Here is a 14893-nt window from a genome sequence, read left to right on the forward strand (position 1 = left end):
AGTAGATAGAGTACCTTTCTCGAACTTAAAGCCTTAGATTCAATTCCTGGCACCTCTAAAACTAAGTATGGCCTTGAATGCTTATAATTCCAGCACTCTGGAAGGAGAGGCAGGAGGATTAGAAATTTAAGATCATCCTCAGCTACATAGTTTAGGGCCAGTCTGGAGTACATGATACCTTGTCTTGAAAAAAGAAGAGAGAGAGAGAGATAAGAGAAAATGAACTTTGATATATAGAGCAAAATTAATATTTTATGATACAAAATTATACAATTTAATGTTTTGATAATCTCTACTATTAGATACACTTATCTAATGTGCATTGGTTTAGTTTTAAACTTTTTTTTTTTTTTTTTTGGTTTTTCGAGACAGGGTTTCTCTGTGTAGCTTTGCGCCTTTCCTGGGACTCACTTGGTAGTCCAGGCTGGCCTCGAACTCACAGAGATCCACCTGGCTCTGCCTCCCGAGTGCTGGGATTAAAGGCGTGCGCCACCACCGCCCGGCTTAGTTTTAAACTTTTTAACAGCTGTGGTTCTGGAAAGATGCCTCAGCAATTAAGGGTTCAAGGACAGTTCCCAGCTCCCGTCGGGTGGCTTATAACTAACTGCCCCATTGCTCCAGAGCCTCCTAGTCTTCTTGCTTCCTGGGACACTTGAACTCACATAGGCACGCACATACATACCATAGAGGATTAAAAATAATCTTTAAAAAAATACTTTTTTTGTTTCGTTTTTCAAAACAGGGTTTTTCTGTGGTGCACTAGCTCTTCTAGAATTCACTCTGTAGACTAGGCTGGCCTTGGACTCGGAGATCCACCTGCCTCTGCCTCCCGAGTGCTGGGATTAAAGATGTATGCCACCATGCCCAGCTTAATCTAAAAAATTTTTTAATAGTTACAAATATATTTATAAAAAAAATTTAAATATTTTTTAATCAAACACAAACACTGAGACATTCTTCCATTGCTTTTTGGCCTTTTGGCTAAGATCAAGTGTGAAGCACCGTTCTTGCAAGATTCCTCTGTGTACTGCTTGAGAACCGTTTAAACAAATTGAACCCTCAACACTAAACTTGAGAGTAGAATTGTAAGAAGGTCTATTCTGACCCTAAGCGAGACCTTGAAAAATATTAGTTTAGTCCTTAAAGGTAGCATTCAAACAAAGTAATGAAAAACCAGAGGCTTGGAGCTGGGCCTGGTAGCACATGCCTGTAATCCCAGTACTTGGTAGGCGAAGCAAGAATATTGAGAGATTGAATTGAAGCCCACTAGAGCTACAGAGTAAATCCATGTCTTAAGTCAAACAAAAAGGGTACAGGCTCTGGGTTTGGGGTTGCCAGCCTGGCTGTGCTGTTTGTTAGCTGTGATAGACCTTAAGACTCACTTCCTCAGCTACAAATTAGATGTAATGCACCCTCCGAGGAGAGTGTAGGGCATACATGAGTATTGTTTAGAACAGCACCTTGCATACTATCTAGTAAAAATCTAATAAAGATGAGCTGTTTGTAGATTTATATTTCAGGTTTTAAATTGAGGGTGGTGCCTGTCAAAGATAAGACATCGGGCAGGAAGATGACTCAGTTGGCAGTTTCTGCTGTTTATTCATGAAGCCCTGAGTTTGGATCCCCAGCTCCCATGCCACCAGCAAACCTGTCATGGCAGTGCACACTCACAAGCCCAGAGGCAAAGACATGAGGATCCCGGAGCTTGCCTGGCCAGCTTAGTCTAGCTAAATTGGTGAACTCTGGATTCAGTGAGAGACCCTGTCTCAAAAAATAAGGTCAGGGCCTGCTGAGGTGTCTTGCTACGTAAAAGTGCTTGCTATGGAGCCTGACCACCTAAGTTCAACCCCCAGAACTCAGGATGTAAGGAGAGAACAGACCCTGAAAATTTTCCCTTTGACCTCTACATATCTACTATGACACTCAACTCACAATAAAAAAAAAAAAATAAGCTAATAAATAATTTAAAACATAAAGTAGAGAACAATTGAGAAAGATATTTGACATTGAGCTCTGGCCTCCACAAGGACATGCACATCTATGCACACACACACACCCCCCACACACAAAGATAGTAAGAATACATCTGTACAAACTGTACTCAGTAACAGAATTAAGTAGTGATTGGCTGCAGGGGTTCACTGATAAGGCCTTCCCTACTCAGATACTGCCAAAGTGTGGTGCTATGTTTTGGTAAACTTTTGGACTTTTTTCTTATAGCAATGTTGCAGGTCAGTGGAATCCAGTTTTTATGCAGCCTCTGCCAGAAGAGGAAATTGTCATCAGAGATGACCAAGACCCCAGAGTAAGTATGTTAACTGTTATGTCATGTTAGCCCAGAACATTCTGTTCTGGTCAATGAACACATCAGGAATTAACACATCATTCAGGCCAGGCCAGTTCATCACAGGGACAGAGGACTGAGGTACTGCTGTTTCCTCCAGGGCAGCTAAACACACAGAATATAGACCCTATCAGGGGAAGAGGTACTGTCTAAAAAGGGAAACAGCAAGGGAAGAAGCAGAATAAAGAGATGAAGCCCTGAGAGCACCATGCCAGCCTTTCAGTTTATTGTCTGAAAGCAGACACTGAACATCTCAACTGCACAAGCCAGTGCATTGGCCTTCTCATTTCAGTCAGTATGTATGTATGTGCACCCTGTGGTTGCCAGGTGGTGGCCACAGAGTTCAGAGTAGAGTGTTGGATTCCTGGAACTGGAGTCATAGATGATGGTCTATAAGTTGATTGGTTTTTGTTTGTTTTGTTTTTTTTTTTAAACTCTTTGGCCTTTGGGGGACACCACTCAGCCCCCAAATAAGTACACGGAGACTTATTCTTATTTATGAATGCCCAGCCTTAGCTTGGCATTTTTCTGTCCAGCTTTTCTTAAACTATCCCGTCTACTTGTACCTCTGGGCTTTTACCTTTCTCTATTCTATATACCTCTCTTTCCTTCTTACTCCGTGGGTGGCTTTGTTACTCCAGCTGGGTGGCTGGCCCTTGGCATCCTCTCCTCTTTCTCCTCCCTCTTCTCTCTTCTATGTATTCTGTCTACCTAGCCAACCCCACCTATCCCTCTCCTGCCTAGTTATTTGCCATTCAAGTCTTTATTAGACCAATCAGATGTTTTAGGCAGGCAAAGTAACACAGCTTCACAGGGTTAAACAAATGCAACACATCGTTGTATCATTAAACAAATATTCCACAGCATAAACAAATGTAACACATCTTAAAATAATATTCCACAACAGTGGTCAGCTGCCAGGTGGGTTCTAGGAACCAAAGCTGGGTCCTCTGCAAGAGCAACAAGTGCTCTTAACCACTGAGCCATCTCTCCAGCCCCCAAGCCATTTGTTTGTTTATTTTGTTTTGTTTTGAGACAGGGTTTCTCTGTAGCCTTGGTTGTCCATGAACTTGCTGTGTAGACCAGGCTGGCCTCTAACTCACAGAGATCCACCTGTGTCTGCCTCACGAGTGCTGGGATTAAAGATGTGTGCTACCACTGCCTGGCTGCCCCTGAACCTTTTAATTGACAGTTATTATACACATCTGTGAAGTATAGCATAATGATACAATAAGTGATATGTAATGATTAGTGATTAGTATTTCTGCCTGTTTAAACATTCTGTGGAATTCAGATAAATTCTGAAGAGTATAACCTAGTGGTAGAGTACATGCACCAGACCTGGGTTCCATTCCCAGCACCACATCAGGGGGGTTAAATTTTATAAAGATACATGCAATGAAAAAAATTTGAAAAGGTAAGACAATAAAGCATAATAGGCCAGTCTCCTCCTTTTTCAAGGATATAGCTTCAGGATAAATGAAAGAAGTTTTTAGTTGATGCCTTAGTGCTAAATGATCTTAATGATTATGGACTTTAAGGCTGAAATGACAAAAATTTGCACCTATGGAAACCCCACTTTAAGTATGAAATTGAATGTTGCCGAAATGTTAATCCTTAGAGTTCATTGATAATGCTTATTTATTATTCAGTTAACAAATACTGGCTTTTGGGTTTTGTTTAAAGCCAAAGTCACATGATAATCATTAGTAGCCTTTTGTTCCATTGTGTTCATCTTATTACTCATCAAAAAGCTCAGCAGATGGACTGGAGAGATGGCTCAGTGGTTAAGAACACTGTCTACTCTTCCAGAGCACCTGAGTTCAGTTCCTAGCACTCATGGCAGCTCGCAAATGTCTGTAATTCCAGTACAGGGGATCTGGCAATCTCACACAGACATACATGCAGACAAAACATCAATACACATGAAAATAATTAAATCTTTTTTTGAAAAAGAAGCAGCAGCAGCTCAGCAGAAGAAAGGAATCCATAATGAAGGTCAGTCAGACTTTGCTTAGAAGCAAATCTAGTTCATGAGTCTTGTTCAAAATAATGAGGCAGTGTGGAAGTTTCCTGTTATAATCGGTAGTCTTTGTATGAGAGTTTTCTGCAGTTTATTTGAATATATTTACAGTATCTATTTTCAGTTTGTTTTATATGCGAGTCCTTGTGGAGATGGTCTGGAAACCAGCTTGTTAAAACTGCTCTTTTACCAGGGCATATCATCAACAGGCTGGGTCCACTCTGCCTGTAAGAGTGACAGCTGACCCCTTGTTTTTCAGTGTCCCCAGTAGAGTGCACACCATTCAGAATAGTGTATCGTCGTGGTCCCGGAAGCCTTGCATTCTTTGCTTACCCTGTGGAAATGTAACTGTAGTGCAAATTCGTTGCTCAAGTGTAGAAGGGCAGAGTATCCAAATCATCTGGTAGAAATTCACACATTAGAGTCAGTGTGGCCAGCCTCCTTTGTATTTTCCCAATTTCATCTTCAGAATGATACAGCTTTTGTTTTAATGTTCTAATAGGAAATGTATTTGCGGAGCCTTTTTACACCAGGACGATTCATAAATGCAGCTTTATCAAAAGCTTTACAGGTGAGCAAGAAAATATCTAATGTTTGTTTGTTTTTGGTTTTCGAGACAGGGTTTCTCCGAGTAGTTTTGGTGCCTGTCCTGGAACTCGCTCTGTAGACCAGGCTGGCCTTGAACTCACAGAACCACCTGGCTCTGCCTCCGGAGTGCTGGGATTAAAGGCGTATGCCACCACTGCCCAGCCTTATGTATTTTGTTATGATTCCTTCAGACTCATAGATTTCTGAAGGTTATTCTGGATTAAACTTCAGAATTGCTATTGCTGTTAGGAATTGTTTGTGCAGTGTTAGAGGGGAGGAGACTCCCAGCAGTCCTGATGTTGCTGTGTAATTGAAGTTTGCCTTAGTGCCTGTTAGGTGAGACTTCTTCAGTTTGGGTATTTGATAGTGATCTGAAATCATTTCTTTTAATTTTAGATTTTCTGCCGGGGAACTGAGAGGAACTTGGATCTTTCATGGAGTGAACTAAAAAAAGAAATTACTTTAGCTGTTGAAAATGAGGTGAGGTGTGGGTAAGAGTGAGATTAACAATCTTGTCTGTCTGATAGAATTATCAGACTTAATCATTTTTTATCCTATCAGTAAAAAGTATAAATTCTCAAGCCTTTTCGTTAGGGAATTTGATATGTATACATATCCCGTGGATTTAGTGGAAATATTTTATAGAGAACAAACCCCAAACGTTAACTTTTCTTTCTTTGTCAGCTCCAAGGAAGTGTAACAGAGTATGAGTTCTCCCAGGATGAATTTCGCACCTTGCAGCAGGAATTCTGGTGCAAGTTCTATGCCTGCTGTCTCCAGTATCAGGAAGCCCTCTCCCATCCTCTTGCTCTACACTTGAACCCTCTCACAAACATGGTGTGCCTCCTGAAGAAAGTAAGCCAGCTGGAGCACTCGCAGCTCCTCTGCATGTCTCAATGAGTCTTCCAAATGCTACTGTGGTACATGGTGCCGTTTTTAGGATTTTATGTTTTGATCATTTACCTAAAGCTATAATTCATTTGAACTTTAGTATTCTGCATTATTATTGGTACTTTTAGGTTTCTGTCTTATTTGTTTACTTTTATATAAGTTACAAATATAACGAGATGGCTCATTCTTGTAAATCCTATCATTTAGGACATTAAATGGGAGCACCACCGTAAGTTCCAGGTCAACCTGGTGACGTGGGCTAGAGTGAGACCCTGCTTCAACAACCAAACAAAAACACCAATAATAATGATAACACAAAAATTTCTGTATTCCCTTCACCCATACTCATCACTTGTTAGCTTCCATTTTGGTGGGTGAATTGGTTGGTTCCGTTGGTAGATGGGTTGATTTTATTGCTAGGGATTGAATCCGAGCCCATTCATGCCAACAAGCATCCATAATGTCACTGAACTCTATCGTCACCCCAGTTTGCCTCTGCATTCCTTCTCCTCCAACTCCTCCTCTTCTTCTTTTTTTTTCTCCTACTCCTCATTTTTCTTTTTTGCTGAACTATTGATGCCTTTTTATCTGTAAATATTTCAGCACATATCCAGGGCACAGATATTGGGACTGGAGAGATGGCTTAATAGTTGAGAGTGCTTCCCACGCTTACAGAGGGCCTGATTCCATTCCCAGCAGCCATGTCAAGAGGCAGCCACCGGTAACTCCAGCTATAGGGGATCAAACATCCTCTTGTGGACTCTGTAGTCACCTGCGCTTACACTCACTCCTGCATATACGCACACTCCAACACACAAGTATATACACAATGAAAGAAAATAAATACTTTTTACAAAACACAGATATTGTCTTAAATAACCACAGCACAATTTAAAGCCCAGGCAATCAATTTGATATTGATAATGGCATTATACAGGTTTTGGGCTTTTGTTTTTTGGTGTGTGTCTGTGTGTCTGTGTGTGTTTGGTGTTTATGGTTTTTTTCTGAGGCAGAGTTTCTCTTAGAACTTGCTGTGTGTGTGTGTGTGTGTGTGTGTGTGTGTGTGTGTGTGTGTGTGTGTGAGAGAGAGAGAGAGAGAGAGAGAGAGAGAGAGAGAGAGAGAGAGAGAGAGAGAGAGAGAGAGCGAGAGCTTGTTTTTAAGATTTGTTTATCTTCTGGGTTTTCCAGAGAGAGAGAGAGAGAGAACGCTCTTTTTTAAGATTTGTTTATCTTCTGGGTTTTCCAAGACAGGGTTTCTCTGTGTGTGAGGCTGCTTGAGTTTATGTGTACTACATGAGTACAGGTGCCTGTGGGTGCCAGAGGGTATTGGATTCCCTGGAGCTGGAATTATAGGCAGTTGTGAGCTACCTGGTATGTGTGCTGGGAACCAAACCCATATTCTCTGCAAAACCAGTAAAGGTCCTTAACCTCTGAGCCATCTCTCTAATCTCCAGTATGTTTAGATGTTAAGTATATTTACTTGTGTATTTTGTTTTTAAGTTTTTATTACTTTGTTTGGTGTCTGTTTGTGGTGAGCAGGTGTGCATATGCCACAGCATGCATGTGGAGGCCAGAGGACAATTTTTGGAGTCACATCACTCCTTCCGTCCTGGGTTCCAGGGATCAAACCCAGGTTGCCAGTGTGAAGCAAGCACTTCACCTGCTGAACCGCCTCACCTTGCTGGCCCTAGTTGTTTCCTTAGCATACTCTCAATGTTATCAATCTTTGCCTGTTATGACATTGACATTGTGATTACATCTTTAATTTGTTTACTGTCTGTATCTCTGTGGGGGCACACATATGCCAGGGATTAAACTTGGGTAGCTAGCCTTGGCAGCAGGCATCTTTACCTATTGAGCCGTCATCTTGCTGGCTGAAGACTACATCTGTTTTATCTTTCAATGTGATTTGGTGTTTTCCTCACGATTCAGTGTCTAGGGAGATAGTTCAATCTGTAGTGTTCACCTTGCAAGCAGAAAGACCCTAGCACCCATGTAGAAATGCCAGTTATGGTTGTGCAAGTTTATGGTCCCAGTGATGGGGAGGTGGGGACAGATAGATCTTGGGGGCTTGCTGGTCAGTCAGTCTAGCCTAATTTATGATTTCCAGGCCAGTGAGAAACCTGTCTCAAAGGAGGTGGACTGCATTCCTGAGAGTGACAGCCAAGATTATCCTGTACACACACATGCACACCCCCCTAGACTCAACTGAACATATACATACACACAGACACACACGTAAAAGTAGAAGACTTAGCTTGCTCTATCATTCTTTCTCTGTCTGCTGAGAATCAGACCTGAGGCCTGCATGTATTAATTAGGTAAGCCCTCTACCACTGAGTTACATCCCCTAGCCACTTCCAATTTTTAAAAAAATGGCATAGAATTATTTATAAATATTATGTACAATATGGTTTGTTGTCTGTATGATACATTATGGATTATGAGTTACCTAGAGGAATTATTAAAAAATAATAATAACTGAAAGCTTTGTACTTGCAGGGATACCTGTCTTTCCTGGTGCCATCTTCCTTAGTAGATCATTTATATCTCCTGCCTGATGAGCACCTTCTGACTGAGGATGAGACAACCATATCAGATGGTAATAATAATTGTTCTGTCTATAGTTGACCTCCTTCCTATATGTTTTATTCAAATGGCCACAAAAATCATTAATTACCACTGATCTGTCTCGAGAAGTTTACCTCACTGAAGATTTTTTTTTTTTTAAGCTCAAAGGCTTAAACACCTATGCTATGGAAAAGGGCTAACTTTCATTTAATTATTGATGCCTCTTTCAATGTATTAATCAGTAGACTTAATGGCTTCAGACATCAGTGTTAACATTCTCTCACTCACAGATGCAGATGTGGCTCGGGATGTTATATGTCTTATAAAATGCCTCCGGATGATTGGAGAGTCAGTTACCATGGATATGGCAGTTTTGATGGAAACCAGTTGTTACAACTTACAGTCTCCAGAAAAGGCTGCAGAGCACATTTTGGAAGATTTGATCACTATTGATGTGTAAGGAGAATTTAGGGTAAAGTGCATTTCCTAATGGAATACAGCAGTGTTTGTTATCACAGATTTTTTAATGTGTGGTCAAGTATAAAAAGCTGTGCTTTAATGTTAAAGTGAGTTTTCCTGAGTTTGTGTGTGTGTGATGCTAGGGAGGAGCCTGGGCCTTTTACGTTCTAGGCAAGCGCTCTACCACTAAACTATATTCACAGCCCTGTTTTAGATGTTATGGGGACAAAGTAAGCATATTTATTCAGATCTGAAAACAAACTCATAAAATATACTTCTGTAACCCCTTAATTGAGCTGGATATGCTAAAAAAATACCAATGTTTTCCTTGTGTTCATTTTGTGGGTCATTCCTAAAGAGCTGAAGGTGATTTCTGTGGACTTTTGAGGATCTTATGTCAGAATGATTGTCTCCACTCTTTACTATGGGCAACACACATACAGCCTGTCTTAAATGTCAATAATCACAGGAATTTTCTAATTGTCATATAGAGAAAATGTGATGGAGGACATTTGTAGTAAACTGCAAGAGATCAGAAACCCTGTCCATGCCATTGGACTTCTCATACGGGAAATGGATTATGAAACAGAAGTGGAAATGGAAAAGGGATTTGACCCAGGTAAACAAGTGTGCTTTTACCAAAAACAATGACATGGAGCTGGAGGGATGGCTCAGTGGTTAGGAGCTTGCATTGTTTTTCCGGAGGAATCAAGTTCACTTCCCAACACCCACATCAAGTATCTTGAAGCCAGTTCTAGGGGTATGAGTCACTGGTCTGTGGGCACCTGCACTCATGTGCACATAACCACATAGAAATAGACACATATAGACATAGTTAATAGTGATTATAATATTTTAAATGCTATATTTAATTCCACTTTTCTTTTTCAGATTATTACATTTATTTATTTTGTTTATGTGCATGTACACATATGCTGTGGTGCACATACAGAGATCAGAAGACAACTTGTTGAGGGGGGGTCAGCTTTTTCCTACTACATGGGTCCCCGGGAATGAGCTCAGCTTATCAGGCCTGGCAGCAGATTCCTTTACCTGATGAGCCCCTAACTCCATTTTTTATGTTACAGCTCAGCCTTTGAATGTTCGAATGAATCTTTCCCAGCTCTATGGCAGCAGCACAGCAGGGGGTATTGTGTGCAGAGGTGTGTATAAAATTGCCAGCACTCGTTTCCTCATCTGCCGAGACCTCCTGATCTTACAGCAGCTGTTAACAAGGCTAGGAGATGCAGTAAGTACTACCATTTGTTTGTACCCTGGGCATAGCCTAACTGGGGGCTCTACAAATACCAGATGAAAGAGGTATTGTTGGTTTCTTTTCTTTCTGCCGTGACAAAATTCCTGACAATGGCAGCTTCCAGTCTTGACTCGGTGTTTGAAGGTCCAGTCTCTTGTGACTCCAGGAGTGGGAGGGGGCTGTTGGTATTGCCTCACAGTCAGTAAGCAGAGAGAAATGCTGGCACTCAGCTCACTGTGTGCAGAGTTGGGGTTTAATAAAAAGACATTTCAAGTATAGATTGTAAGCATGGGAATTAGAGAAAGAGGGGTGCTTAGAAAGAAAGACACCCAGGAGTGTGGGCGTGGACTTTTCTAAGAAAACATTTTGTGTTATCATTTTGTGATATTGACCCAGCCCATGAGATAGTCCCAGCTACATTCAGGATGGACCATCATCCCCTCCTTAGTTAAATCTTCCTTTCCTTTTCTTTAGTTGAACATTCTCTCTCTCTCTCTTTTTTTCTTTTTGTTTTCAAGACAGGGTTTCTCTATGTAGTTTTGGTGCCTGTCCTGGAACTCCTTCTGTAGACCAGGCTATCTTTGAACTCATAGAGATCCACCTGGCTCTGCCTCCCAAGTGCTGAGATTAAAGGCATGCACCACTACCACCCAGCAGTTGAACATTTTTCTTTTAAAGATTTATTTATTTATTATGCATAGAGTGTTCTGTCTGCATATACACCTGCAGGTCAGAAGAGGGCACCAGATCTCATTATAGATGGTTGTGAGCCATCATGTGGTTGCTGGGAATTGAACTCATGACCTCTGGAAGAACAACCAGTGCTCTTAACCTCTGAGCCATCTCTCCAGCCCCAGTTGAAGATTCTTATAAACATCCTCAGACACATCCAGAGGTGTATTTCCATGATGATTCTAAATTTCAAGTTGATACATTAGTCGTCACATAAATAGAAATAAACATAATCGAATACACTCAGACTGTGAAGCAGGTCACTGTTTCTAACCTCTGCCTGTTTAGTGGTGCAGATTCCTCAGGTCAGCTCTTGCAGGATATAATCTTCTTAGCACCAATCTGGGCGGGCTAGCAGAGCCCAAGCGTAGAGGGCGGGGTTCCATTAAGCACGGTTTTGAGCTTGCAGCGTTTGTTTCTGTGGTCCTTTCTGCTCCTTCCTTTGTTTCCTTTTCCATTTTTTCCTTCTCATACCACCCTGATCGTACTGCACACTACTAATGTATTGTGTAAAAGGTTACTTTTTTGCCCACAATTGAATCTTTTTGTTCCTTGGACACTCCAGGCCTGAGGATCAAACCCAAGGCCTCAGACCCATGTGTTTCTAAGTTGATAAATTCGTTCAAGCCTGGCAAGAAAACAACCAGGTCAGACCAATTTGTGTTACTGTATAAAGATCCAAAAGACAAGGCTCCCAGGAGTGTTTATACTGTATATATATTTTTTCTTTTTTTTAAAGACTCATTTTTATTTTAGTCAGCCGGGGGTATGGTGGGGGGAGGGGTTGCAGGGGCAGGTGTGTCTCTGTGAGTTTGAGGCCAGCCTGGTATGTGTAGAGAGTTCCAAGACATGTAGAGAGACCTTGCTTTGAAAAAACAAGCAAAAATACTTCTTTATTTGTATGAGTATTTGGCCTGCATGTATGTATGTATATGCACTGCATACATTCTTGGTGCCCTCAAAGACCAAATGAAGGTGTCAAACAGATCCCCTCAAACTGGAGTTACAGTTGTTCATGACCTACTGTGTGGGTGCTAGGAACTGATGATGGGTCCCTCTGCGAGAGCAGCACGTGCTCGAACCCTCTGAGCCACCGCTCCTGCTCCAGGAAGGTAATTTTAAAACCCCAACACAGCCGGGCGGTGGTGGCGCACGCCTTTAATCCCAGCACTCGGGAGGCAGAGCCAGGCGGATCTCTGTGAGTTCGAGGCCAGCCTGGGCTACCAAGTGAGTCCCAGGAAAGGCGCAAAGCTACACAGAGAAACCCTGTCTCAAAAAAAAAAAAAAGAAAAAAAAAAAGAGAAGGGAGTCTTTTAAGGGGCTGGAGAGATGGCTCAGAGGTTAAGAGCACTGACTGCTCTTCCAGAGGTCCTGAGTTCAATTCCCAGCAACCACATGGTGGCTCACAACCATCTATAATGAGATCTGGTGCCCTCTTCTGGCCTGCAGTCATACATGCTGTATACATAATAAATAAATACATCTTTTAAAAAAAATAAATAAATAAATAAAATAAAACCCCAACACGAAATAGGAAACGCTTCTAAAACCTCACTTAGATGAGCCCTCACTTACTATTTTTTTAGATAGAACTACTGGAGTTAGAGGCATGTGCCACCATGCCCAGCTCCTTTGCCTTTTTTTGATAAACAGAAAAGCAATAGATGTTCATTATAGAACCTTTATGAAATACATGTAAGCTACTAAACAGTCATCTATAACCATATACCCAGTAATAATCAGAATAGACATTTTGTTGTCTTGTGTGCTCCTTTGCTATGTAAATAATTTTTTGATTTTGTTTATAAATCAGAATATTTTACTTAGTATTTTAGTAGCTTTCTAGTACAATTATAACTGACTCAACCATTCTTGGCTATCTAGAATGTGGCCATTGTTTTTTCTTTTGGGAGGGAGTCTCCGGTAGCCTCAAACTCACCGTGTAGCTGAGGCTGACCTTCAGCTACTGTTCCTCTTTGACTATCTCTAGAGTGAGTTCTGAGAATAGAGTTGATGTCGCAGGCTGTACACATTTTGGAGACTGTGGGTATCATTGACAGATTTGCATCTATTGGTCAGACCGGTTTAACATGAACTACAGTGGCAGCAGGAGAGACTTAGATCTCTCTGTTCCTTTGTTTCTTTTCACTGTGAGCTTCCCTGAGTCAGAACTGGGTTGAGTCATGTGTGGTGGTACACATCTTTAATCCCAACCCTTCGAAGGCAGAGGCAGGCAGCTCTCTGCGAGTTCAAGGACAGCCTGGTCTACATAATGACTTCTAGATGGCCAAGGCTATGAAGAGACGCCGTGTCTCAAAAAAACAAAAGAAAAAGAAATAAACTGTTTTGGTTTGTTGTTGTTTGATATATTTGTTTGTTTTGACTTATTATTCAGCAAAATACTTTGCTAGTTGCTACCCAAAAATGTAGTGTGTGAGCCAGTTGGTGGTGGCTCACACCATTAATCCCAGTACTTAGGAGGCAGAAGCAAGTGAATCTCAGTGAGTTCAAGGCCAACCTGGTCTGTAAAGCGAGTTCTAGGACAGCCAGGACCATTACACAGAGAAACCCTGTCTCGAAAACAAACAAACAAACAAACAAACAAACAACTAGTGTGTATACTGCCTTTACAATACTGTTCCCTTAACTGTGTTGCTTTATTCTACCTCTTCTGAACTCAGGAGTTACCGATCCTAACAGCTTACCATCTTTTCTGTCCTAGGTGATCTTGGGAGCTGGCCAGCTCTTTCAGGCTCAGCAAGACCTGCTGCATCGCACAGCTCCCCTGCTCTTGTCTTACTATCTCATTAAGTGGGCAAGTCAGTGCTTGGCAACTGACGTTCCAGTTGACACACTGTGAGTGTCATCGTCTTAGAATAGAGCTATTTTTAAAATAGTTAGGGGACTTGTTGGCTGGGGTGCTGGGCATTGAACTGGGGGGTCTTTTTTAATCATGTTGTGCAGAAACAATTTGCCTTTAAGAATCAGAGAAGTTGGGGCTAAAGAGATGGCTCAGTGGTTAAGAGCATCAGCTACTCTTCAGAGGGCTCAGTGCCCGGCACCCACATGGCGACTCACAACTGTCTAACTCCAGTTCTAGGGTGTCCAGTGCCCTGTCTTGCCTCCATTGTCGCTGTCCAAACATGGTGCACAGACATGCAGAGACGAGACAGCCTCGTACAAAAGACAAAACTCAAAAGGAATTATGTTTATTTAAAAAAATAATTAACTCTTTTATGTCCTCCTTTTTTTAATGGTTGAGGGTAACTTATCAGAAAGTAGTGTTAATATATATATAAGCTTTAGTGTATATACGTTTATATACTAAAGTTTGTGTATAATGTGGAGATAAGTCATATCGATGGCAAAATAAGATGAAGCAGGAAGAGTTAAACCATACACAAAATGGCTGTTAAAATTAGACTGAACTGTATTTGCAAAGAAGAAAGAACAATCCAGTGACTACAGTGTTGTGCTCCTTTCCCTGTTGCTCTGATAAAATACCCTGCAAAGGCATCTGCAGCTCACAGTTCAGGGATAAAGGCCCCTATGACTGCAGGAGCTTGAAGCAGCTGATTACAGCTGCACTCAGGAAACAGAGGGCACAGCCAACACGCATGCTTAGTGCTCAGCCCCCTTTCTCCGCGATACAGAGTCTGGGACTCCCTGCCTAGGCATGGTCTCAAACCAGTGCAGATGGGTCTTCCCTCATCAATGACACACTCCAGAAAATCCCTCGGACATTCTCTAAGGACCACAGTACTAGATGATCCTTCATTGGTGTGCCTGAGTGCTTGCCTCCCAGATGACTCTAGATTCTGTGGAGGTGACAGTTAATACTGCCATTAGTCAGTGAGCTCTGGTGCACAAGTGACTCTTGGAACAGTCCTTGCATGATGTGACAGACAGCAATCTAAATCCTGATTCCTGTTCCCTGCTTTTTTTTTTTAAGCTTTCTGTGGAGTTTTTCCATACACTTTATTAATTTCATCAACAATGTAAAATAAAGTTAGAGACATAATGCTTAACA

General features: G+C 41.6%; 1 protein-coding gene across 4 annotated transcripts in view; it reads left to right on the forward strand.

Annotated features, from left to right (window-relative positions):
- The window catches only part of Nup160 (nucleoporin 160), a 72465-nt gene that overhangs the window by 27331 nt on the left and 30241 nt on the right, over positions 1-14893 (forward strand). For 2 of the 4 annotated variants that reach the window (XR_013050577.1, XM_076569859.1), the window contains 9 exons: positions 2221-2305; positions 4870-4938; positions 5352-5435; positions 5640-5810; positions 8349-8448; positions 8708-8889; positions 9368-9495; positions 9965-10125; positions 13586-13719. Coding sequence is in view for 3 of the 4 variants with exons in the window: in XM_076569859.1 (XP_076425974.1) it covers positions 8870-8889; positions 9368-9495; positions 9965-10125; positions 13586-13719 (443 nt within the window). In the remaining variant the exon portion in view is untranslated. Of the gene's footprint in view, positions 1-2220; positions 2306-4869; positions 4939-5351; positions 5436-5639; positions 5811-8348; positions 8449-8707; positions 8890-9367; positions 9496-9964; positions 10126-13585; positions 13720-14893 lie in introns of those variants that run through there. The other 2 variants (XM_006984389.4, XM_076569858.1) reach the window with 1 other exon arrangement.

The sequence above is a fragment of the Peromyscus maniculatus genome, chromosome 4 (assembly GCF_049852395.1).
Source record: "Peromyscus maniculatus bairdii isolate BWxNUB_F1_BW_parent chromosome 4, HU_Pman_BW_mat_3.1, whole genome shotgun sequence".
NCBI classification, from domain to species: Eukaryota; Metazoa; Chordata; class Mammalia; order Rodentia; family Cricetidae; genus Peromyscus; species Peromyscus maniculatus.